This window comes from Macrosteles quadrilineatus, unplaced genomic scaffold (assembly GCF_028750875.1).
Source record: "Macrosteles quadrilineatus isolate MER2022 unplaced genomic scaffold, UCM_ALF_1.0 Scaffold_1__1_contigs__length_201487025, whole genome shotgun sequence".
NCBI lineage: Eukaryota > Metazoa > Arthropoda > Insecta > Hemiptera > Cicadellidae > Macrosteles > Macrosteles quadrilineatus.
Window position 1 is genome coordinate 185594104 of NW_026542594.1, and position 27384 is coordinate 185621487.

Below are 27384 nucleotides of genomic sequence, written 5' to 3' on the forward strand. Positions count from 1 at the left end.
ATCATTACCCAACCCGTAATCATGACTCAATGTTGAAGTAACAATTAACGTCGCCAAATCAGTAAGTAAATTGTAAATGGAATGGAACCAAGAAGCTGTCTAGGCTTAACGATATCAACACCTAAGAATGTCCAATTCTTTCTCAGAGATTATGTGAGCACGTAATTGAACTCGTGATCTAGCTTAAATACGACAGTAGTTTAAAAAATCACCATAACACCAAGTCTACCTTGATGCAATCTGACAAGCTCAATGTTGAGTTAACGCTGAGCTGAGACTACATGGTAATATGACTATCGACTATGATTCTGCATATTATGCATATTATACGGGTCTCCTTCCCCTCACACCACCGACTCCTCCGGCCGGGGTGTGCAAGGTGTTGAAATGCTACATGTTATAGTCCTCGCCACCACAAGTTGAGGCAGCCCAAGGCCGCACGGCGTATATCCATGTATATCTAGTGCCAGGGCTACAGTGCGGCCTTTGGCTGCCTCAACTTAGGGTGGCGAGGACTATAGCGATTTTCCCGTATGGGGAATAAGCTATTACCGCAGGCCTTATGGTAAGACCTAGATCCGGGACAGATTTATTATTTTTTTCGTTTTGAGACAAAAACACCATCCGTTCCGTTTCATATGCCTTGCATATTTACAGCATTTAATACCGTATTTAAATAATACCTTTGACGATTTAGTACTGTATGTGTCCATTAGCGGGTTAGCAAGATAACTCGAACAAAAATGATCAAATTTTGATGAAATTTGAAAAATTTTTTATAGAAACCTACGTTTATTTGAACGAGTTGCAAGCCAGCATGACGAAGGAAGCGGGGTTTTAGGGATGGGGGGGGGTTTATGGGGTAGGGTTTTATGGCAACCCTCGCCACGCCGGTCTGAAGGCATTATTCTCACGATTTTGTAGCAAGTCTGTCTGTCCACTTTCACCACCTTTGACATTTGCCGGTTGATTTCCTTGTACTACTTTAGTCTGTCTAGACTGGACGAAGACAACGCCACAACATTCACTATTCAAGGCTGTGTTTGATTGCAACAAAAACTCCGTAGATAAAAATAGCTCTAAAGTTTGACTCAATTTTTTTATAAAGCAATACACGCGTATCTATACTATGAAGTGTTGCCTTTTGTATCCTGCGATGTCCGAGTACCAAGAGCTAACTGTCGGCAGACAAATTTTCGTGTTTCTGGAGACAAAATACAGTGTTTTCGGTTTCCCTTGCGAATGGGAAACACGGAAACAAGATACAGTACAACACTTTTGTCTCAAGTCTGCATGTGTGGACGTGTCGGTGTTCAACATTCAGTCCATTTATTTGGACTGCAAAGCGGTAATCTAACAATTTTTGGGTGGTGTAAGAGCTGTATCTTTAAAGTTTTGAAATAGTTTTCGTTATATATTATCATATGACATTTTATTGATTTGTTCATGTCTTCAAGCTTGAAATCTTAGGCCCAACAAGGCCTAGCAAAACTTCAAAATCTCTAAACAGCCTAGTGAAGTTTATAAATCCTGCACCATCTTCTAATCGAAGGTCCGATGGAAGATTGTCAAACATTGCTCGAGAAAACATCGGGTCCATCATCGTCTCTTCATCGGTTCATTAGCCTAATTGTTCAGAAATACTTTCGGCAAACGATCGGCCGACTGTCTGTCAACTGTTCGCCGACAGTCCGCCGACTCAGTCTCTAGTGTGTGGACTGTGGACTAAGGCCCGGTTCACACGAACGACAAACCTAGCAGACTAGGCTTGGACTAGGTAAGCACTAGGTAAGCACGACTGGGTAGCGGACCACAGGACCAAATGGAGCCGTTCACACGAGCCTAGGACGCCGACTAACTAGTCGTGTTCGAGCTTGGTGTCCCAAAACCTAGTCGGGCCCCGCTTCCCAGTCCGTCGTGGCAACTACCCAGTCGCCCAGTCGAACTGCGTAGCAGTACATGTAGCCTTATGGGAGCGTTCACACGAGCGATCGGGTAGTCGAGCTGCAGCTCGCATTCTTACCTTTGTTCTCATTGTGCACCAGTGATGGAACCGAGTGGTTTTGATCTCGATATTTTCACCTAGTCCGTAGACATGTCGCTCGTGTTAGGCCCGGTTCACACGAACGACATACCTAGCAGACTAGGCTTGGACTCGGTAAGCACGACTGGGTAGCGGACCATAGGATCACACCGGTTCACACGAGCGACATGTCCACGGACTAGGCAAAAATATCGAGATCAAAACCATTCGGTTCCATCACTGGTGCACAATGAGAACAAAGGTAAGAATGCGAGCTGCAGCTCGACTACCCGATCGCTCGTGTGAACGCTCCCATAAGGCTACATGTACTGCTACGCAGTCCGACTGGGCGACTGGGTAGTTGCCCAGTCGGACTGGGAAGCGGGGCCCGACTAGGTTTTGGGACTTCAAGCTTGAACACGACTAGCTAGTCGGCGTCCTAGGCCCGTGTGAACGGTTCCATTTGATCCTGTGGTCCGCTACCCAGTCGTGCTTACCTAGTCCAAGCCTAGTCTGCTAGGTTTGTCGTTCGTGTGAACCGGGCCTGAACCGGTGTGATCCCGTGGTCCGCTACCCAGTCGTGCTTACCTAGTCCAAGCCTAGTCTGCTAGGTATGTCGTTCGTGTGAACCGGGCCTAAGCTAGATCCTGCATGTGGATCGTCCCAGCACACATGCCACTGCCACAGGAAGCGTGGGAATCGGGGACGGAGGAAACTGCTAAATAGATTAGATAATACATTTAAATAGGGGAATAACGGATCCTGGGAGCATAAAACTGCTCTGTCAGTCTGCAACGTAAAGTAGTAACAGGAAGGGCTGGAGATTTTTATAAAAAAAATTCCTCTATTTTATAAAAAAATAAAACTTCCGCCACAGACTACGGAAACCAGTATTATATTGTCTGTACTTCCGCTATTTTATAATCTAGCTTGAGAACTGTAGATGTCTATTGTCCAGTCATAAAAATCTGTGGTATTTATTCGGTAGCATTTTTTAAGTTTTAAAATCTCGACAAAAATATTCCGCCATTGCAACTGCAGACCAGTTTCGTGTACGAAATGGTTTACAATACATGTAATTGGAAACAATTCTATTAGTACATTTTAGTAAAATTGCTGGACAAGAATAAGTTTTATCATTAAGTCGTAAAATCAACAGTTTGCTACCCATCGTAAAAAAGTTCAAGACAATTTTACATTAGTGGAATGAATATAAACGAGTTTTATTGTCGTGTTCTTTGATAAGTTTAATCACACTATAGGCTACTGAAGACAAATATGTTTAACTGCAATGGCTTTACACATTGGGACATACTGCCTTGTATTGCCTTTAAAAATCAGATAAAGGCAATTCTAAGTTTCTGTTTTGTTATTCCACAGACTAGAAACAGAAACTGGGTCTTTATTCAGTTGGTATATCAAGAAAAGTGCGTCAGAACGCACTGATCTGAATAAGTAGTTTCTTGTTATTTTGCCAACTTTGTATGATGAAATATTATGCTCGAACAACTTCAACTTGAGGGTAGAAGTTGTCACCATGTTAATCATATGTCATTCATTGGACAGTTATGTAGTTCTACAATACTTGTTCTAGTAACTGTAGGTTTGGTTCTGTTCCGTTCTAACAGACATGTGGTGAGGTGAGGTTATCCACGGAGGAGGAAGAGGGGAAGTGGGTCAAGGAAGGGGGGAAGGGATAAGATTGTGGAGGATAATAATTGACCACAATACGCACAATCCAAGGGCAACCACATCAGAAAAGCTCATTTACTACACCAAAAACGTTTTTGCCACTCTACTTTGTTTTTTATGCAAGCATTTAGTCCGAACACTGTCGTTAGCCTGAATGGGGATTTCATTACGTACAGGCCTACAGAAATAGTTTTTGCCTGACACTAGCTGATTATAATAACCCTAATTCAAGCAAAATTCTATTTGCCCGATTTATCACTAAACATATTCTTAAAAATTACGCTTCACATTATTTTATTCCCTATTTGAAAAAAAATATTAGCTTTAAGTAGCACGTTTTTCGAGGTTTGCTGGGAATACAGTTGGTTTTATTTATGTTTTTTTTTTTTTTTTTTTTTTTTTTTTGGGGGGGGGGGATGATAATAGTTTAGTACCTATGTAATAAATCTATTTTCTAAATTTGACCAAGGTGTGTTCATAAACAAGCAAACTACAACAGTTTACTTATTTTCCATAACAATATAGATAAGTTCGAAATGCTCTCTTTTGATAAGAATTGTTCTACAATTAAATAAATCAGTAAACATCCACCCATCACACACACGGCGCTTGAAATGTTATTATTCCCATGGTTATTTTAAAGTGCCATTGTTTCAGTGTATAAATTGAGCAGAATAGATTGTTGTGTTAGACGAGAACACACCAAAGATGGTTGAAAAGTTATGTTATGCGATCAACGGTATGGAAGGGATAAATGCTATGGACAAAGAAAGTTCACGAACATAACATTGGAACCGGTTTCCCGACGTTTGGAGACAGCTGGGTCCAAGGAATGCACTAGAAAGAGTAAGAGTATTGTAAAGCTAGAAACCTACTAGAATTTGTAAAGTCATCAGCTATGCCTCACCAAACAACAAAGTAGCCAATAACGGGGATCAGAGGTTACAGTCTCAACTTGAATCCAAAGATTTATGATGAAGTTCCGGCAATGAGGTTTTATTTACGATAGAAGTCGATTGGTAGCGTAACAAAATATTGGTGTTGTTCTGTTGTACTGTACTTGTTATTTACAAACGACAACGATAGACAGGGTTATATGCTCCACCATGATATGCTCCAACTGTAGAGGCATAATACTTATAACGACTGTTTTAATTTTCTTTACCATTTTACTACCAATAAATTCTGTAACGTGGCCATTATTGACGAACTACAAACGGAGTTTATGAAAGTCAGATCTACAATCAACCATTATTTTGTATTTATTTTAAATTTTATTTTTGCTTACACGTGGGAATTTCAACATAGGAATGCAGTAATATTTTCTATGGAATCATACGACAGCATAGAAAGAAAATCACTATTTAAAAACATGGAAAAGCGTGGTATACCAGAAAAATAAAATTAGCTTAACAAGACTAATTTTGTTCTCCTAGCTGAGGATAAATTCGGATGGCAGAGGATAGAGCATACTAGTAGTAGTTCAGGAGGCTAAGGTTATACTGGGGGTGTTTAGTGTAATAATTTAAGTTGGAGCAGTTTTAACTATTGGAATTAGTGAAAATGTCTTGTATCGTGACAATATATGCCTATCATTGTTATCGAGAATACTGGTATCAGTTGATAAATTAAATTAACAGTTGATAAACTATTTCCTTTCCTATACCAGACATCAGCACCAACGCAAAATTATCATGACAACCTCCTGATGATCTAGGTTTCAACTATTATCACTGACTGTTTATGGTATACAGGGTGTTTTTTTAAGTGTGCCACCATCATTGGGATCTCAGTAACTAATGATTTTTCCTACAGTTACCTAACAATGTTCATGTTCTCTCACTGATTTGAGAAAGCAAAGTGGCCAATTCGCTCATCAGTGAGACAATGTTAACATTGTCTCACTCTAATTACTTTGTCTCACTCCAGATTTGCAACGTGAATGCACGAAATAGTGAGCGCGTAAAAGGCCCGTTGTCCAAGAACGCGTCTGTTGCGTCTGACGCTGAGTAATAGACGCTAGCGATGGACGCTCAGTGATTGCTAAGCATTGATTTCAATGGGCCCGTTGTCCAAGGGAGCGTCTCTAGCGTCTGACGCTTGAGACGCTGAGCGTCTGACGCGGGGCACTGCTCCGGGAGCAGACGGGATCGCTGACGGCCAGCGTCTATTGCGTCTATTGCATTGTTGTTTCTGTGTTCTCCCGTATACTCCATAATACATATACAGTATCTTAATGTAATGGCTATAGTCAAAGAAATATAGAATATGACCTAAAAAGATTGCAAGATAATGTTTTAGGGTTTTATTTTGTAGTGTTGAGTCTGCTGAGTGATATACTAAAGGTTGCCAAAAATCGGTCCATGGGAAACCCCCTAAAATCATTATAAAAAATAGCGGCTTTTCCCAACATTGGAAAAATAATAATACTCCCGCCGCAGCAAACCTGCCGTCTAAGCGAATTTCCATTTGGCCGAATTGATTTTCAATTGATCTATTTAAATAACATTAGGTTTAACGAGTACCTAGGTTTGCTGCTACAAGGAAACTAATAAAGTAGTGTGTTTTTAGTAAAATATTGATAGCTTACTATAAAATAAATAAATTTGCCAAGTTTGATCAAAATATATCCATAAACAAGCAAACTACAACATTTTACAATATTCTCCATAAGAATAACATGGGAATTTTAAATTTATCATTTTTTTAGTTTTCTTCGTAACCAATAACCGTACAAAAACACTTTGATATACTGAATTGTTTGTTTTTTTAAGCTCTTTAAGAAGGTTTAGAGAAAAATTGGGAAATTTTGTGTTTTGAGGGTAAGAAGTGAGAAAACCCAATTTTTACCCCATAAAACCCCCCATAAAACCCTGTTCCCATGGTCCGATCATGCTGGATCGCGAACTCATTCAAGTTTATCCCGCCTTACACCTTCAAACCAAATTTCATCAAAATCGGATAAAAATTACTCAAGTTATCGTGTTCACGGACACATATATATATAAATCTATATATATATATATATATATATATATATATATATATATATATATATATATTTATTTATATAGATATATATATATATATATATATATATATATACATATATAAAAATTTGAACGAATGGTGTTTTTGGCCTCTGGGGACATTAAAATGAGAAAGTAAATCGGTCCCGGGCCTAAGTCTTACCATGAGACCTACGGTAATAGCTACTTCCCTATAGGGAAATTCGCTAAAAAATGATTCCACATGCATTTTTATGCACATTTTCGAGATATTGACTTAAGATCACCACCAGTATTTATTGGGTGGTTAGTACTTCATTTCGATAGGAAACACGTTTATGGCCGCCATCTTGGATATACATATTTTTTTATGTAATGATAGTTTTGTGACACATCATTTACAAAACTAGATTTTCATGCTAATTTCAATGCGGGAATCCGTTTTTTTCGTTTTAAAGATACTCAAACGAAAACTCTTCCCCATACATTTCTTATAGACGTTTCGTACTTTTATCATTTTTTTTATATCTCCAGTTCTTATTAACGCTTGCAGTTCGTTTCAACCTTAAAATATTCAGTAATGTAAGGGCTTCCATTTGAGTTATTGATAATTAAAATCAGACGAGTTAGAGACCCGCTACGAACAAAAACACAAAATGAAATCAAAACTAAATTAAAGTTATATGTAGTATAAAATAATTCACCAAAGTATTGACTTTTATTTTAGCTATGGATTACATATTGGGAGTTATTTAGAATAGGAGATATCTGTATTTAAGTAAAGAAAAATTTCAAAATAATAATAAATTAGTGTTAAATTAAATTATTACAACTTAAACTTTAAAGGATTTAACGGAACTTAAACTGTTTCCATTAAAAGTAAAAAAAATCACTTAACAGACTCTTGTCTGCATTAAAGTGGTTTTTGATAGGTATTCTAAAATATCCTTCCTCACTTCTCTTTTTGAAAACACTGTGGGTACACAATCGAGGTTCACTAAAGGTCCAGAATTTCCTCGTTTTCTATTTCTTCGATGAATAGGATCTTCAACACTTGGCTCTTAACGCTAATAGTGAGAGCAAAATTAATTTTAACACAGTCAGCAACCAACTGTTGATCTGATCTGAATAGACGCGTTCTTGGACAACGGGCCTCTAAGCGATCGACGCCAAGCGATCATCGCTCGGCGATCATCGCTCTGCGTCAGACGCAACAGACGCGCCTTGGACAACGCAGCAACATGCAGGCAACGTAGTATGCGCGTGAAATACGTTGGCAGCACTGGCTGTAAATCAGCTGGTCAGCTGTTGTACTGTTGTATTTGTCACTTCACATTAAATGTTATATTTAAGGTTCACTTCTGTGTAAAAATAGGTTATGTTTCATAACCAATTTATTTGTTTTATGGTAACTGTAGGAAAAGTATAATGTGCAACTCGAGTTCAAAGTACAATTGCCTCACTCGAGAAACCATTCCTCACTCGCCTACGGCTCGTGAGTAAGGATTTTTCTCGAGTGAGTCAATTGCTCACTTTTCTCACTAGTTGCACAAATAACTATTACTGTAAACTTTAAATGGGGAACATTCCCTTGTTTTTAAAGAGGTTCAAAAATAATTAAATGAAATTTTTGTAAATGGCCGCCATTTTCCAATGTGGTGGTCAACTTTGAAATTTCTTATAGAACACCCTATATTTTATCATGTTTTCGGATAGAACATGCAATTTAAAAACGTTTTTATTCTTGACATTTTTTCGACAAACCCACTCGTTTAAGAGTTACAGCCTATGGAAAAATGACTTCCGGTGTACATTTTACATCATGTAGCTTCTTAACAAGTAGGTTCATAGCGAAAATGAGAAGAGTAAATAAGTCAATTAAGTCATAAAATTGCATCCACATTCCATAAAGACCTTAGAATACACAGTTTTCCACTCTTCAAGTTTGCCACCATTTTGGAAAATGACCGCCATTTTTTAAATAATAGAATTAATATTTTTAACGAATTTTATTATCTTTTTGGAATGTGGATGCAGTTTTAAAATATTTTGACTTATTAACTCTTCGCATTTTCGCTATAAACCTACTTTTTTAGGAGCTACATGATGTAAAATGTACACCGGAAGTCATTTTTCCATAGGCTGCAACTCCTAAACGAGTTGGTTTATCGAAAAAATGTCAAGAATAAAAAAGTTTTTAAATTGCATGTTCTATCCGAAAACAGGGTGTTCTATAAGAAATTTCAAAGTTGACCGCCATATTGGAAAATGGCGGCAATTTACACAAATTTTATTTAATTATTTTTGAACCTTTTTAAAAACAAGAGAATGTTCCCCATTTAAAGATTACTGTAAAATCATTAGTTACTGAGATCCCAATGGTGGCACACTTAAAAAAACACCCTGTATAGTCAAAGATAGCATGCTTGATGTAAAAGTCGCGGGCACAGTAGTAGTCGCATGTGTTCTGCCTGGAGTCCACGCGCGCTGACCGCTGATTGGTGGACTCAGCGCTGATGTAGCCGAGAGGTCACTAGAGGTCACTGGCTTTCTAAATTCCTCAGCAAAACTTTTTTATCACTTTCTCTTCATGGACCTAATTCCTCGACATATTCGTAATTGAAATATAACCTTTCAATCTGGTTATAGCCCCAAACATAATAATTCTGTAAATCACTGAAACCTATCCGATAAATACAATTTAAAAAAAAAAATTATAATATAAATACATATAATTTTATTGATCAAGCGTGTATCAGTGCATGCTTCTTTTCAAAACAGCGATAACGATAATTAAACTTATAAACAAATTAATAGAAAAAAATAATGTTAAGAGTCGTTTTCGCTTATTGTAAACTATACTTTTGACTTTGCTGAATTAGTACAGTATACCAAATCCTAATTAACACGGACCCCAATACAATATTACCAATTTGACAACAGTTTCTTAATATTTTATAGGTTATGAATGCTTTTTCAATGAACTATGTATTTTTCTTGTGTTGTTGCAATGTTCTCTGTGTGCTTAGGTGGAAATTCAAAATATACTTTTTTAAATTTTAATCAGATCTTACTAGTGTTTTTTTTTCTTTCTATAATGCATGAGAAACATTATCTTCAAATTTTGTAACTAAACTTTCAGGCATTATTAAGCATTATTCAAGGATGGTTTGGGTGAAGTTTGGTGAAGATCCGTCAAAAGGGCTCCACCCCAGTGGCTCTGGAGTTTCCCATGAACCTCATGAATACTCATATTTAAATGGAATTAAAGAATCTTAACAGCTGGTTCAACTAAATATTTGATTCTGTGATGTTCAATTGCATGAAAAAGTTAATAGGTTTACCAACAGGGTGCAAAACTATTATTTTTTTTTAATTTATGACAACAGCTAATATGCAACCAAAAGGTGAGTGAGCGTAGCGAACGAACTTCAACCTGGAGGCGAGTTAGCGTAGCGAACGAGCTAACCTGAGGGCAAGTGAGCGCAGCGAGCAAGCTCCAACCTAAGGGTGAGTGAGCGTAGCGAACGAACTTCAACCAGGGCGTGATTGAGCCATGCGAACGAGCTCATCTTGAAAATGAACGAGCATTTGACATAAAACCAATTAGGTCAGGGCAACGTCTGTCGGGTTAGCTAGAGTTAGATAAAAATAATAAAATAGCAAAGCAACACTACACAACACGGAAAAACATTCCTCCATTGTCTTAGATGATCAATAATTATTATCAACTTATGCGGCATTATAGATTGTGTATTCATTGGCAGTGTTCAATACATGGTGAAACTGAATATTCTGCCCATGTGGCAAGTAGAAAGTAGACCGTTTATTGGGACAGAAATTAAATGCATCGTCGTCACAAATGTCGACAAGTTATTTTTTTAGATATCTGTGTGTCGGAGTCGGAGTATCAAAATGTCGGATTATCGAAAGTCAAATGTACTAACAAAGTGTGGCCAACTGTCGTTAAAATATTGCCTTAGGGCACAGAAAACATACTACTATAACCTGGTTATAGTAGTATGTTTTCTGTGCTTAGGGGCCAGCTATAGTATTAGTATTAGTATAGAAACAGCTTTACTAATCTTTGTTTTTCGTCTTTGTACCAAAACCATCAATATTAGACACACAGTATTCAAAACAAATTTAACCACTGATACAATATGTTAGCTTCAGCTATCGTCCATAACTAAACAGCACAAAAATGATAAATAGTAGACTATGTTACTAGCTAAATTGAATTGATTTATTGATTGATAAAATTTGGGAAGTGGCATGAGAGAAAAATAAGTCTAAGATTAATGGGAAAGAAAGTAAAAGTAGTATTAATGTTGGTTTAAAATCATGTATTTAGCGGTACCTACATTGATGGATTTTATAGTACTGTACAAATAAATAATATAAGTAATGAATTTCTATCCGTCATGTGTATTACATGGCCTCCGCAATAAGTGTGGTATCATTTCACTGTAGTAATAAAGCAATGCATGTAATAGTCAACGGGTTTTCTGTGATATGCTATACGTTTACAACACAATATTAAGTACTACTATGTGCAATAGTGTTTTAAGAATTAAGTCCATAACGCCATTTAACAAGTCGAAATTGGAGTTAACTGTCAAACAGGAAATATTTAATTTAGTTTGGTGAAGTTGCATACGGACCACATTACAAGAAAGAATGTGTCAAAGTATTTAAACAGTAGGCTATTAACTTTACAACTGACTTTACAATTGAATTTGTTTAAACACTCATTCAATCGTGTTGAACAGATCGATAGTATTTGTTCCTAGCAGGTTAGAAATTCAGTTTTCCGACGATAGTATTAAAGGTTTGGTAATCATTAAAAGATAAACATATTCTCGTTTACAAAAACTCAAAACAACACGGGGCCAAATCAGTGTCATTTGCACGAATACGAAAATAGTTATGTAAATATAGACGGAGGCCCCCCGCCATCAAACTCAGAGGAAACCGCTATCTTTGCAAAGGTCAAATACTATAACATACCTGAATCGGATACAAACAGAAAACTGTCTGGATGGAAGTAAGGGCTGTCATTGCAAAATAAGCAGGTCCAATGTCTGAAAATTGAATGAAAATTTGATTTAAACATTGTGTAATAAATTAAGAATTCTGCGAGGATATCTTGTAATCTGTTAAGTTTCCTAATAATCCACAGGCAAACGTAGATCATCAAAGCTCAACGTTAAAGAATTTTAACATTAAAATATTGATGTCAACATACTGTGTATCAGACGCACGAGCAAAAATCATACACGGGATGCACTAAATTAGCACTTTTATTGGTAATTTTATACAAAATGAGTGAAGCGGATTAATCACCGGGAATCTCGAACAAAATCTATAGTTTTGGATAGGGACGCCACTATGTGCGTATTTTAACCCAAATATGAGTGAAGGATGAGTGTAGGATGAGTGGCGCGATCCTACACTCAGTAGTGACTAAGGCCGACGTTCCTTAGACACAGCTGTTAATTAATAGCCCATACAGCTAATGGCAACTAAGGGACCTACAGTTTGTTGTGGAATCCGAACCACATTTTTCCCTCGTAATTAACGAATTGGTCTAATTATTAGGATAGTACTGCGGATAGTCGTAGTACTCACTAGTGCGGACGTTAATCCACACCAGGTAGCATCGCATCCACAGTGCATCCCTATAATTACAGGTATCCACAATTCGTGACGTCCTAGTAGCTGGATTACAGGATGACGCCACCCGTAAAATGTTCAGGGCATCCGCACCCTCTTCAGGTGGTAAACGCAATTGTGCCGCGCACGCGTAAATCGCACCCTTACTGAATAATAACCCAGTCATACCACTAGGGATGGCACAGCTGCTGTTACCCTATCCCATCCCGATATTCAGGGCGTTCGCACCCTCTTCAGGTAAACGCAGTTGTGCCGCGCACGCGTCAATCGCACCCTTACTGAATAGTGAATAACCCAGTCATACCACTAGGGATGGAACAGCTGCTGTTACCCTTCGGGAATCCCGGGTAATTGTTCACTACCCGAAGTGCATTCAGGTAACGCAGTCCTCACACAGAAATAGCACATTTTCTGAGGCCTGTAACTGTTGTGTAAATTTAAGGTCTCTGGCAACATAGTAAAGTACTTACACCACAGTGCGTACAAACTGTAAACCCCTTTTATAAACATCTAGGACGTTGGTGAGTCGGGATAAGACGATAGTGCCACGGACTTTGTGCCCTCGGACCCTGGTCACTGCCACTGCTGTTTATCAGTACAGTTCACCCCTTGCTTTGCTGGATACGTTCCACCTTTGTTCCACGCACAGACCCATAGCCTATAGTGTTAGCAAAACGGGAGTGCCGATGGAAACCTGTGGGGGTGCGTGCGTTTGAAGGGACTTGACTCCATCGGCACACCCGTTTTGCTAACACTGTATGTGGGTGGGGCGGACAAATACAATGTAAAAGAGGCCACCAACCTCTTACAATATGGTTTTGGGATGAATATTTATTTACTAAGGAGAAGACTCACGAATAATTCTTCAATACGCTCATGACATGTTCGTCATAAACGGTTCATTCCAATATAAACTATTATTTGACATCAGCTTAATACGCCGATAAAAATTTGCATAAACCTTAAAAAATACGACTGACCTACTATCTTTCTTGAACTTAACATGAAAATATTGGTAAAAATGTACTGTAGCGTTGATAACCGATAACGATAAATAAGTTTCGCAGAATTTGGATGGTCATTGTTGAACGAAACCAAATTACTCATTCGCTAGTTCATTGACGTAGATTCGTTATGCTGTTGAGAATGAGATCATCGTTGTTTAACAACAGTTTGGTTAATTAAACTGTTGACGTGCGTCCCACGCGATCCGAGCTCTATCAAAACGTTTGTGGAGAGTCGTAATAAAGTTAACCCGTTGTGAACTCGTGTGATCATATAGGGGGGTTTTCATTAGTCTGGGATTTAATGATTTATTCATTTTATAAATATAGAGACACGTATCAATGTAGAGATATATATAGAGATAAGACTCGCCAGCTAGAGATCAAAGGATATACAATTATTCAAACCAAAATGGGGTATGGTCTAATTTATAAATTGTCAAACATGTCAATATTTATTTATTTCATAGGAATCGCATTACAATAGCTATTGTAGGTAATATTCATACATTGATAGGCACACTGATTAATTGGCTGTTCCTAATGCAATATGTAAATACCCCGGCAGCAAACCTGCAGACTAAGCGAATTTCTAAATGCCTATTGGATTTCAAAAATATTTCCTTATACATGACGGATGTATTTCCAATTTAAATATCATGAGGTTTGACGAGTTCTTAGGTTTGCTGTTACGGGTTACCCTACACGGGAAATTCTATGTTTTGATGGTCAATTAAGAGAAAATCCAATTTTTACCCCACAACACCCCGTCCCCAAGGTCCATGTTGGTTCGCCAAATCGATCGAATCATTTAATCATCCCCTATAATGGGAAATTCACTGACAGGGATTTAAGTGTTGTTCTGGACAACAGTCGGGTTTCCAAACTAAGATGTCGTTTGGAAACGGGATAAAGGGTCAGATTCCAAATTGGATTACTACAGGCTTACTACACTATACACAGTGGACTACAATACGGTATCTCATTTTGCATTTTTTTTACTGAGAAAGTAGATAACATCTCCCAATGCGTCCTTGTTACAACATTTGCGATGCCACATAGGCTCTATTTTTCATCTTGTAGCCTGTACTATGCTCAACGTATTAATCCTGTCGTTCTGTTACATAACCATAGGCTATGTTACAAGGCTATATGGAAACTAAAATGAGCCTGCCATTTTAGGTAGCCTATAAATTATTAATCACTAGCTGAGTACCCGTCCTTCGTACGGGGTTGGTATACAATGCTTAGTAGTTAAATTCTCGTGCTTTGCATTTGCAATGAGAGAGGACACGTTTTGAGAAAATTTGGTTTACTATAATCTACGGTATACTATAGTATATAGAACATCTACCATAACCATAATGTTCTACCACTTCACCTAATAGAAAGAAGTAAAGTTCTCACACTCAGGTTTTTGTTGCTGCTTGGTTCAAACTCAAATTAGCTGTTGTCATAAATGTATAACGAACTAATGGTGCTGCACCCTGTTGGTAAACCGTATATCCTTTTAATGCTATTGAATATCATAGAAACAAATTGTGTAGTTGAAACAGCTGGCAAAATTATTTAATTCCTTGAATACTCATTAGGTTAACATGGGAAACTCCAGAGCCCTTGGGGCAGAGCCCGAAAGGGTTTTTGATGTAAGAATATGTCTATATGTTAATCGGGAATGTGAGCTATTATCATACCAAATTTCAACACAATCCGACCAGTAGTTTTTAGTAGTTAGATGTTTATGTGTCCAATGTTAAATAAAATCCATGTTTAATTAATTCAGAGTGCGTGTTATTTAGTTACCACAAAGGCAATAATGATCGTAAGAAGACTTAACACTTCACCTTTGTAATGTGCTATAATTCGTAATGTACTGGTATAATTGCTTGCAATAGACATATTTTTACGGCTGTTATTTACCTTTTAATTGTTAGCGCACTGTATCTTGCAAAAACTGGTATGGCGAAAATATAACGTTGGTAAATGAAGGGAAAGCACACTGTGGTTACATATTTATATTTATACCTTCCCATAGTTGGTTACTGTGCTCAATTTCGTATGGATCACTTTAGCCATTTAGGAGTATGTGGGAATCAAAAGCAGTACCTAATAACGTCACTAGTCCGAAAGTAGATATGACTTGATTTATTATTATTTAAATGGAACCGTCAAACAGTTCCAAACCATATATTGTAGATAAAACATTCTCTCTTAGTAGGCCTATATAGATTTACCATCCTTATGGAACGGATGAAGCCAGTTTTATTGTTAGTCCTGTCTGGTGCACTAGAGGTCATGTTTTGTTTACAATTTGTTTCTTGCTATTTCAGTAAATGAAAACATTGTTTAACGAAATAAAACTATATATGACATAAACAATAACCCGTCCTCTAGCTCTAATCAAACCGTAAAGCACAAATCAATAAATTACCCCGAAAATTAATAGAACCATAATTTCGTCGACAGTAACGCCCATTGTCACAGGACATGAACTAGAACTAGACACGAACACCGAGCTTAATTTACATCGGGATGAGAAGTCTACTTGTGGTAGTCTTTGGTGTAAGATTCGGGCCCTTGACGTAATTTATTTTACGTTTAATGATCCCTGGAGATTCTGCTCTAATCTCTAATATAGGTGGTTTGGTGGATCCAAACTTACATTGGAAATCTCCTCGCGAGTCGCGATTCGCAACAATGAGGCGTTAAGGCGGGGACACACTTGTCATACACTCTTCCGATCCTACTACGATCCGATTTGCGGGATTCCAGAAGGATCGGTGCGGGATCGGAGGGGGTGAGCACACATGTCATACACGATTCCGACCCATCTCAGATTTCCTCCACCGGTCGATCAACACTTGCCAGTCTGATTTGTAAACTACGTGCAGAAGGTGGTAAAAATGTTCAAAAACTTTGGACTTCGGGATTCACCCATGATGGCGGTTTGTCTAGATGAAGAGGAAGAAAGTCAGACATCTCTGAAGGGAAGTGGAAAACGAAGAATTTGGGTTCATTCTGTATGGAAAGAAAGTTAGGTGGTTTACTTAAGTGCCCATCTTATATTAAGCACATTGGGTTTTCTCTCTCGAGTTCGTTTGGCTCTTCAACCCGTCCGATTTTCATGATCGAGGTCTCAAATTGAAGGTATGCACGCACAGATTTCACATAAAGCATCGGCATATATTTATCTTAAACCATTATTCTTAAATCTTAAGAATAAAGGTGATTTTAAAAAAACAACCCATCCTGCATCCGACAAACGAATAGACTGCAGTGTCGGTGCGTGATCGGAGCCAAAATCGGAGTAGGATCGGAGTATGACGTGACGCGTGTCGGAGAGGTGTAAACAACCACGTTTAAAGTTATGTACCATTCCCCTCTCCGACAGTCGTACCGCAGTATGATCGGAGTCGGATCGGAAGGGTGTATGACAAGTGTGTCCCTGCCTTTAGTTACACAGTGCGCCACCACAGCGCTGCATGTACAAGTACACGCGGGGAACAATGGAGCTGGCAACGCAACGTCCGCGTAACCGATTAATCTTTTTTTGTTTGATAGATAACTAATCTATAGTAAAAGTCGTTGCATTATCATTGCAGATCTTTATGAAATGCACAGTATCTTCATATGATTAACAACATTATTAATACAGAAGAATAAATCTATTAATAACCAACATTAAACTTAAACACATCTAATAAGAGGACAATCCCATTTTGGTACATATTCTACTTCATAAAATGAATACCGGTAGATATTTTCGAGTGGAGCAGGTCCATTGGATAATACCGTACACTTTGGATGAGAATCAATTAAAACGAGAGAAAGAGAGGAGATGGTAAATCCTATCCATAGCAACCAACTTCAACTTCTATACACAATATTCTATAGAACGCCAACGTAAAGAACGAGAAAATTATACTTTTCTCTTCGTCGAAGATGTTTCTATAGATTACTGTATCAAATATGTATTAAACAATAATTTGTCCTTTAGGCATGGCTTGAAAAAGTTAGTTGGACATTCATCAGTACTGGTAAGCATTGGCTAGCCTATATTATAATCCATGGGAAAGGCATTAGCACTTACCAAATGGTCTATCCATCGTATATTCTGTTTTAGCGAATTTCCCATATAGGGAATAAGCTATTACCGTAGTACTCATGGTAAGACCTGGACGCGGGACCGATTTTTTTTTCGTTTTGAGGTCCCTAGAGGCCAAAAACACCATCCGTTCAAATTCATATTTATATATATATATATATATGTGTCCGTTAGCACGATAACTCGAGCAAAAATGATCCGATTTTGATGAAATTTGGTACAAACGTGTAAACCTACGTTTATTCGAACGAGTTCGCGATCCAGCATGATCGGACCATGGGAACGGGGGTTTACGGGGGGTTTTATGGGGTAAAAATAGGTTTTTCCCATTTTTGACCCAAAAAACATAAAATTTAGCAATTTCATTCCAAATCATTTTGTAGAGCTTAAAAAAACAAATAATTTAGCATATTGAAGCGTTGTTATACGCCTAATGGTTACGGAGAAAATTCCAAAAAATTGTAAATTTAAAATTCCAATGTTACTCTTATGGAGAATAAGTAAACTGTTGTAGTTTACTTGTTTATGAACATATTTTGATCAAATTTGGAAAATGTTTTAATTTCTTACTAACTATTAACATTTTACAAAAAAAAACAGTCTTACCCTCCCTGATGCAGCAAACCTAAGTACTTGTTAAACTAATTCTATTTAAATAGGGAATAAATGTTATATTTTTAAGTAGACATTTCAGTGTAAATCCAATCAGTCAAATGGAAATTCGCTTAGTCTGCAGGTTTGCTGCGGCGGGGGTATTTCGTTTTTTTATGGGCTACGAAAGTCAACATGGGAATGGAATGTATATCTATAGTCAAAACAGAACTTAAATAAATTTAATTACGCCTACTTCTATGCATTTATTAAAAACAGACCTTAAAAATGTTCCATAGGTTAAAAATTCAAAGTAGGTAAGCTAAATCTGGTTTAAAATCTACATAAAATGCTAGCTATGTCCATCGGCGACCGCCTGATAGTGATATCACAAGGGCAAAGGTTCAATCCTTATCTAAATCCAAACAAGTTACTCCGACTCTGTTGACAAACGTTTTTCTACCGACAAAAAGTAATTTAAATAACTAAACATAAAACCCCAGCAGCTTACATATTGGCTAACGAAACAGACCAATAAACCTTAAGAGATAGGCTACTGTCTACTTGCAATTCTAGCTAAGTCCAGTAGTTATTCAAAATGCATAGCTGCAGCTTCTCAGCCAAGGATTAGCCTTTGGGACTGTCTGGAAATTTTAGAAAGCGCTCCACAAGAAATTTCAAGCAACAAATCCAGTTCAGAGTCAGTGACCTATAATAATTGAGCTGCACTGCTAAAATGCTAACAGATTTGTACACCTAGTTTCACTTTTAAAAATATAACATAATTTTGTAAGATAATACCTGGGCCTACATGAATATGCTATAGGTTGTATGTCACCATAGTACTTGGCGTTTGCCGTATGCAATTGCATAAAATAAATAAATAGGACATCTTGTTATAAAATGTTTCTAAAAAAATACATGTCTTAATAACACTCTTGTAATAAATACAGGGTGTCCCGGAACTCTCTACCAATATTTTAGGGCATTGCTCCTGGGTAAGAAACATACCTAAATATCATATTTAAATTGTCCGGAAGTCCTTAGTTACTCACACAGCCGCCATTTTGTTTTTTTCAGTTATTAATTTTTTTCTAAGGAGTGGTTAAACATACAAAATTGAAACTTTGCACAAACATTTATGACATCTAGACAAAGCTACAAAAAAATTATGACAATTTTTCATATTCATAAAACGAAATGGCGGCCATTTAAAATTTTGTTTCTTAAATAGCTCAAACACCGTTGATTTTATAAAAATTTAAAATGGCCACCATTTTGTTATATGAATTTGAAAAATCTTCATAATTTGTTTGTAGCTTTGTCTAGTTGTCATAAATGTTTGTGCAAAGTTTCAATTTCATATGTTTAACCATTCTTTAGAAAAAAATTAATAACTAAAAAAACGAAATGGCGGCTGTGTGAGTAACTAAGGACTTCCGGACAATTTAAATATGATATTTAGGTATGTTTCTTACCCAGGAGCAATGCCCTAAAATATTGGTAGAGAGTTCCGGGACACCCTGTATATTTACACTTAAGACAGTAACCTACATATAAAAGTTAAGCGGCGGACATGCACTCCAATCGAAATCAATCACTACACCTATTACAGGTGATATTAGACGTGTATTTTTTATTTTTCTGATAGGTAATTTAAAAACACGCACGATGCTGATCAAGAAGTTATTCCAAAATTGGTTAAATGTTCATAACGGGCAATAAATTTTCAAAACTGTCGCAAGCCAAAAATCGTGAAGGACAGCTAAATTGTGCAGATGTTTTGTTTACAGTTTTTTTTATTTGAAAAGGTACCTGTTGTACCAATAGATTAATAGATTCGTTTTTACGTCTAGAGACCAAGGTTTTCAAAGTTTAATAACAAAGTAAGTCACAGTAATGTCCTATTTAAAAAAATCATCATCACCGATCATCACACATCTTAGTGATGAAATTGTGGAACAGAAAATAATGTTGGTGCCAAAACTGCTCTAAAATGACAACCATAGTATCGTACAATCCTAGCCAAAGCCACACAATATAATAGTAGCCAAGGCCTACTAGCATTTTTAAATGACAATTTTTTTGCAAATGAAATAATTATAGAATTATTCATTTTGGCAAATTTTCTTGCAACTGCTATGTAGTCATGCAAGTTATTTGGTATCACTAAACCTAACTTGAACATTGCAATCTAATCAAATAAATAAATAAAAATAAATTAGAAACAGACTAATCGTGTTAAGGAACAGTGTTAAAAAAACTTATATTGGTATCAAAACAAACCATCTTACATTGTTAAAGTGGTGTCTCCTTCTATCCTGATGCAACGAGTTGAGCCACTTCACAAAATCCTTGTTTTTCGCTTTCATTTTCTAATTTCAAACATATCTCCATGCACATGACACTAGCGAATAATCATCACTTTACACACTGGCTCCTTGCTTCACTTGCACTTCCACCAGTTAACACGAACACACTTGCTACTTGCTACACGCGTGGACCAACGCAAAACTCTAACTAAAAACAAACTGACTGAATCCAAACCCAAACAATTCGTAGTAGCAGCTGTGAGAGGCAGTGTTTCCATCCGCAAGAAAAAAATATCCCTAGGCCAACGTCAAAAAATCCCTAGTTATCCCTAGTCCGTGTTCTAATAATCCCTCCAATTATCCCTCTATATCAAATCTAGATAACTTATTATTTTTGCAGCAATACCAATGGATATCATGTATAGCCACCTAAAAATATGGTAACTGGTGATATTATTCTTCAATATCCCATATTATTTGTAAAGTAGGCCTAATACTATATAAAAAACATTTTTGTACCATTAAAACCACGGCCATCTTTAACTCCAGGCAGGCCGCGGCATGGTAGAATTGGCAACGTTGCAAGTACCGTAGTATTGTTTAGCGCCAGACGTCCCATAAGTTAATACCCCCGCCGCAGCAAACCTGCAGACTAAGCGAATTTCCATTTGACTGATTGGATTTACACTGAAATGTCTACTTAAAAATATAACATTTATTCCCTATTTAAATAGAATTAGTTTAACAAGTACTTAGGTTTGCTGCATCAGGGAGGGTAAAACTGTTTTTTTTTTTGTAAATGTTAATAGTTAGTAAGAAATAAAAACATTTTCCAAATTTGATCAAAATATGTTCATAAACAAGCAAACTACAACAGTTTACTTATTCTCCATAAGAATAACATGGGAATTTTAAATTTACAATTTTTTGGAATTTTCTCCGTAACCATTAGGCGCATAATAACGCTTCAGTATACTAAATTATTTGTTTTTTTAAGCTCTACAAAATGGTTTGGAAAAAAATTGCTAAATTTTATGTTTTTTGGGTCAAAAATGGGAAAAACCTATTTTTACCCCATAAAACTCCCCGTAAACCCCCGTTCCCATGGTCCGATCAAGCTGGATCGCGAACTCGTTCGAATAAATGTAGGTTTACACGTTTGTACCAAATTTCATCAAAATCGGATAATTTTTGTTCGAGTTATCGTGCTAACGGACACATATATATATATATATATATATATATATATATAAATATATAAATATATAAACATATAAATATATATATATATATGAATTGGAACAGATGGTGTTTTTGGCCTCTAGGGACCTCAAAACGAAAAAAAAATCGATCCCGCGTCCATGTCTTACCATGAGTACTACGGTAATAGCTTATTCCCTATATGGGAAATTCGCTAACATGGAAATAAAACATAATATAGAATCGAAAACCAAAACAATATAAATTGAAAACCTATTTCTGTACATTCAATGTGGAGTCGACATTTTCATAGCTCAGTAACCAAGCTTTCGTATTCTTAAAAAAATACATAAATATCATTAGCTTAGCGTTCTCCAAACAAACACCTTTTACAACACTATACTTGCAACGTTGCCACTTCGAAGGCCGTGGCCTCCGGTCTGGAATTAAAGGTAGCCGTGATTAAAAACTGTCTATGTGGTACAAAACAAGATTAATTAACTAACAAAATTAAACAAATAGTTATTTTTTAAATTTTACAAACTAATAATTTTTATTATAAGTATTTAGGCCTACAATTGTTTCAAAAATATTACTCAAGTGTCCAAATTTCAAACTTAATAGTACGGTATTTTTCAAACATGGCCACCATGCCTTGGTGAAAAGGTTACACCAAGTTACTTACTAACCAAAGAACATCACAGAAATCACCGGCAAACAAAATGAAAACGAAAACAAACATTCGACATTGACACAGGACTAATAAGAAACAAATAAATACAGTAATCTAGATCCGCCATTCCATTCCACCGACCAACTCCAACCTTGCTTGTTTCGTGCAGTGTTGGCTGTTACTCTTCCCCTTGAGTGTTCCGACTTTGAAACTTGAAACACTACCTACTTCACTACCACTACCTACAACCATAGACTAACCGTTTGTTTTATCTATGCTACAATAATCGATTTGTTACCAAAACCTAGGGAAAAGTATTTTTATCAATGTGATATCAATACCTTGCAAAATGAGCCAAAATAGGTCCTTAACGTTGTTGAAATACAGCCATAATGTATTATTTTATCAATATTTCAATTTTATAATGTCAAAGGCCTGAAATCCCTAGAAAATCTCAAAAATCCTTCAATTTCGCTGATTATCCCTAGTTATCCCTCAATCCCTTTTCAATCCCTCGAAGGCCCTAAATATCCCTAGAAAGGGATTTTTATCCCTCAAATGGAAACACTGGTGAGAGGGGGTCAGGAAAGGAATGCGGTGCGTTGTGGAGGGGGGGAGCGATTGCGATTGGCCAAAGAGCAATGCAATAGTTGTAGTTCTCCTCACTCCTCTATTTCGGCGCGGAAATTGTAACAAGAAACAATGTTACAATTCAATGTTAGTTTTTTAGTAGCATAGCAGTACTAGCAGTGGCGTTGACCGTTGACTCTTGCTTGACTCCTTGACTGACTGCCAGTCAATGATAGTAGTAATTGTAAATTAGCCTACTACAATGAACTAGTACCGCATGTTCATTTATATTCAAAAGAATCTTTGTGCAATAACCGTGCTTAATAGATATTTTAGTAATGTAACATTTTAATGCAGTAACTCAAGTTTTCTTTAATTAATCACAACTAGTGTACATGTTGCTCGAATTCGAGCAATTGCAAAGTATTACAGGAGTTTTTTTATGAATAACAATCATATTTACAATGAGTTTAAAAGAGTCAACTCAAAGATTACCGGTGAGTAGCTCATGGAGATATTCACAATGTGTATAACAGTAGTCAACATTTCATGTAAATATTGTATCATACTTCATAACCTGGTATTGCTTTTTTGACGTTTTCTACAAACATTTCCTGACTTATTTAGTCATATAAGGTTGTCCATGTTTCTCTTCGTTATTGATAAACCTTAAGCAATCCAGCCGGTTTTCTCCTTCTCCAAATGCCTCGCTGTACAGGCAACACAGGTCATTCATAGAGGGCCAATTGAGAACGAAAAGTCGTTTTGGGGTAGTGTTAGGGCACATTTGTAACCTATTAGTTGAGATTGTCCAGGGTCAGGTGCTAACTGTGATGAGTTAAGCCATAGATAAAACATAATCTTTGAGGAGTATGTTTTCTCTATGATTAAGCCTATTACGCGCCACTGTTCTGTAGCTGCGGTCGTTATTACGATTACGCCTCCTGTATATGTTTCGTTGTCGTCGCGTTGGTGGCATTTAAAAGAGATAAAAACAAATAAACAAATTATAGCTACACAAAACAACGATAAATGCTCAAATTTAAGTTACAATCATACTAACACGATCCGTCATAGCGACACAAAACCACGATAAATACACAAATTTAAGATACAACCATACTAACACGATCCGTCTTGGGGGTTATGTTTACACAAACTCAAATAGTAAATAAATGTACTCAATGCGTATCATTGAATTGATAAATAAATAACAGCAATTTCATTATACAGCTGATCAAAATGTAAACAATTATGTTCTTCATAAGGATAACATGGGATCTTTCAAAGCCACTGGGGCAGAGCCCAAGGGACTATTTCAAAAATGTAAGGCCAGTTTGCAAATCTACGCGACACGCTCTTTCCAATGAGACGTCAATGGATAAAATCAGTTAAGAAATGGCGGAGGAGTTCAACCGACAAAGTTTCATGTAGCGTATTAATTATATAGATTCTATAATGTAACTGAATCATCATATAAACAATAACAACTGAACAGAACATATGTAAATTAACAAATATAGTATAAGCCAGTACATTATTTAGAATGGACACATCAATCCTCCCCCTTAAATTTAGAAGGTAACATGTGGTTGATATGCCGCCTCCATATAGATCCATCATCCATTTCAAGAACGTAAATTAACTGTCCATCCTTGCTCTTTACTTTACCAAACACACTTGTTTTTCTTGTCTCTGAAATCATAAGCTTGAACTCTTTCCCCCTTTTTAAAGTCTCTTATTCCCTTTGCACATTTAGAGTCACTGTTTGAAGGTGTGTTATTTGTTATCATCAAATCTAGTCTCGTTCTTACATTTCTCTGAAACATTAGGAAGTAAGAATTTGATCCAGTGGAGTTTCTTGATTGTCTCATTTGCATCAAGAATCTCTGTAACTTAATTTCCATATTCCCTCCTCCATCTTTCATGGCTTGTAGACCTGGGCATCCAATAATCTTGCTTTTGTATCAATAAGCATGTTTTCAATACTTTCCCTGTAAGTTAGCTCGTTTTCTAAATCTTCTTCTTCTGTATAGAAGTCGATATTGTCTTGAATTAGGTCATACTTTGATTTAATCTCAGCTAACAAATCAAGTCTAGTTTGGATTTCATTGATAGAAAATGATCCTTTGTCCACATACTTCTTTACATTTCCAAGCTGAAACTTGACTGTTCTTCGCAATGATTTCAACTTCCTAACTTTATTTACATCTTCTGCTATTTTTTCTAAATCTTCCATTATTCTCGTCGCCATTGATAGATATTTTAGTAATGTAATATTTTAATGCAGTAACTCAAGTTTTCTTTAATTAATCACAATTCTATAATGTAACTGAATCATCATATAAACAATAACAACTGAACAGAACATATGTAAATGAACAAATATAGTATAAGCCAGTACATTTGGAATGGACACATCAGTGCCTTATCCCTGTGAAATATTTCAGGTTAAGTTGACTTATTTAACAAGGTCTTTGTTGCTTTAATTTGCCGTAGTAAACAAATGTGTATTGACATTGAACTGAATTGAATATATTTTCCATAATTACCATTGTGAGAGTAATTTTAGATAATTAAAAAATTGTAAATTTAAAATCCCATGTTATTCTCATGAATAATAAATAAACGGTTGTACTTTGCTTATTTATTGATATATCTCAACCAAATTGGGCAGTTTGGTTCAAACTTCGCAGCGACATGCGTCGAGCCGAAAAGGGGTCTAATTTACGGCTTCGAGAACTTGTATGTGAGTAAAAATTTAAAAACGTACGTTTTCAGAAAAAGCACTTTGCAAATTTGTTTCCCCTTTTTTCAAAACTTTTATTATTTTTATTATTTCATTAACATTTGAAGTTTCATAAAATGTCCATGGTAACGCAATATCTTTGGTAGTTATTTTTTTAAAGAGCATCTTTAGTGGAAAAACACAAAATCCTGTCACGACCATAACGGACGTTTAAATGAATATTAAAAATGGTTAATATTATTTTTATAACGATGTTTTGCTATAAACTAATTTACTTTTATGACCATTATACAATAAAAAGGTAACTAAGCTTTTAGTATATTTGGTCTTTCCAGAAAAAAATAAAAAAACTCAAAAAATTGAAATAAAGCCAATAAAATCTTTTTAAGTTTGTATAACTACGAAACAACTTACCTGAGACCCGAAAAATCGTTATGTTTGTATAGAGGTGTGCTTCTTTTGTGTATAAAACATTGAAATGCGACGATATTTTAATTTTTGAAATTGTTATGATAGAAATCATAAACGTGATGGTCAGGGACAAGCGGTACGGTCGTGAATTGTCTGGGATAATTTAAATCTTTCTAGGCAATCCTTCAATTATACTGTTAGTTATAATAAAAATATGTGTTTCAATTGAACTAAACTGTTCAATTCACAATTATATTAAAGTTATTGTCACGACCAAACACACTATAATCCATAAGGCTGGATTGGTCGTGAAAAAACCCGCGATGGTCGTGAAACTTTGGTCGTGAAATTACGTGTTATTTGGCTCTGTTCTGGCGGTAGCCCTGCACCTCATGTTCGAGGATACAAAGTGGACTTCTAGGTTAATCTAGCAATTGAAATATCTTATAAACAAAAATTAACACCATGTCTACTTCATCGAATGACTACGTACGGTCATGGACACACCAAAATTACAAAAAACACAATCTTTCCTTTATTAATCTTGTAATTCCTCCTTTCAACTCGAAACGACCGGCACTACAATCCTGACGTACACCCCGAACTAGTCTCTCAAACCAACTGACTCCATCGACGCCAGGCTTGCCACTGTCGGGCTCCAAAGTTGAACATTTTTCCCAAATGGTCGTGACGCCAAATCGAGGGACAGACTTATTTTGTCATGGTAGTCAGTTTGCAATGACAATAAAAATATAATATGCTCCTTTTTTGTAAGTTTAATAACCATTGATGACATAAAAATATGGCTTTATATATTTCGGCATGAATAATTAGTCTAAAAACAGCGTGAAAGTTGGAAAATGTACCCTAGGGACACGTCATGGTCGTGAATTTTGAGACTTTAAAAATACGAAAAAAATACCTAGAACCTATTTAAAACCAAATAAATGTGTGTAACGTGTTGCCCCCGTCCCAAAAATTTTTTAAACACATAATAATAAACTACAAATCCAGTATCTACGAAATAAAAGGCCAGGGACATGAAAACGTACGTTTTTAAATTTTCACTCATGTGCGTAGTGCGTGTCTTAGAACAATGTAAGAAATTATCTTTCTATTGATGTTGTTTTCATCAGTATTTGTTGAGTATAGTTTTGTAGTGATTTTAAGATCAAAATCCTAACCAACAATAATTATTTAAACGGCCGGTCATTTAATGGATCACAACTTTGGGTCCATAACCATAGACATAACCAACACAAGTCGACTTATCCCATTATAAATTTTGAATCTCGTTTTTCGTGTCCTGGTCATGCGTCCGGTGACACTGATCGCTGGTGTAGACGACATTTTGTTTTCTATTATTTAAG

The 27384-nt window shown here is 36.4% G+C and overlaps 1 protein-coding gene across 1 annotated transcript in view; it reads right to left on the bottom strand.

The window, feature by feature from the left end:
• The window catches only part of LOC129003255 (uncharacterized), a 59820-nt gene extending 39262 nt beyond the window's left edge, over positions 1–20558 (bottom strand). The window contains exon 1 of the mRNA XM_054431552.1: positions 20394–20558. Within this exon, the coding sequence (XP_054287527.1) occupies positions 20394–20471 (78 nt within the window). The 5' untranslated portion in view covers positions 20472–20558. The remainder of the gene's footprint in view (positions 1–20393) is intronic.
• Positions 20559–27384: the final 6826 nt, after the last annotated feature.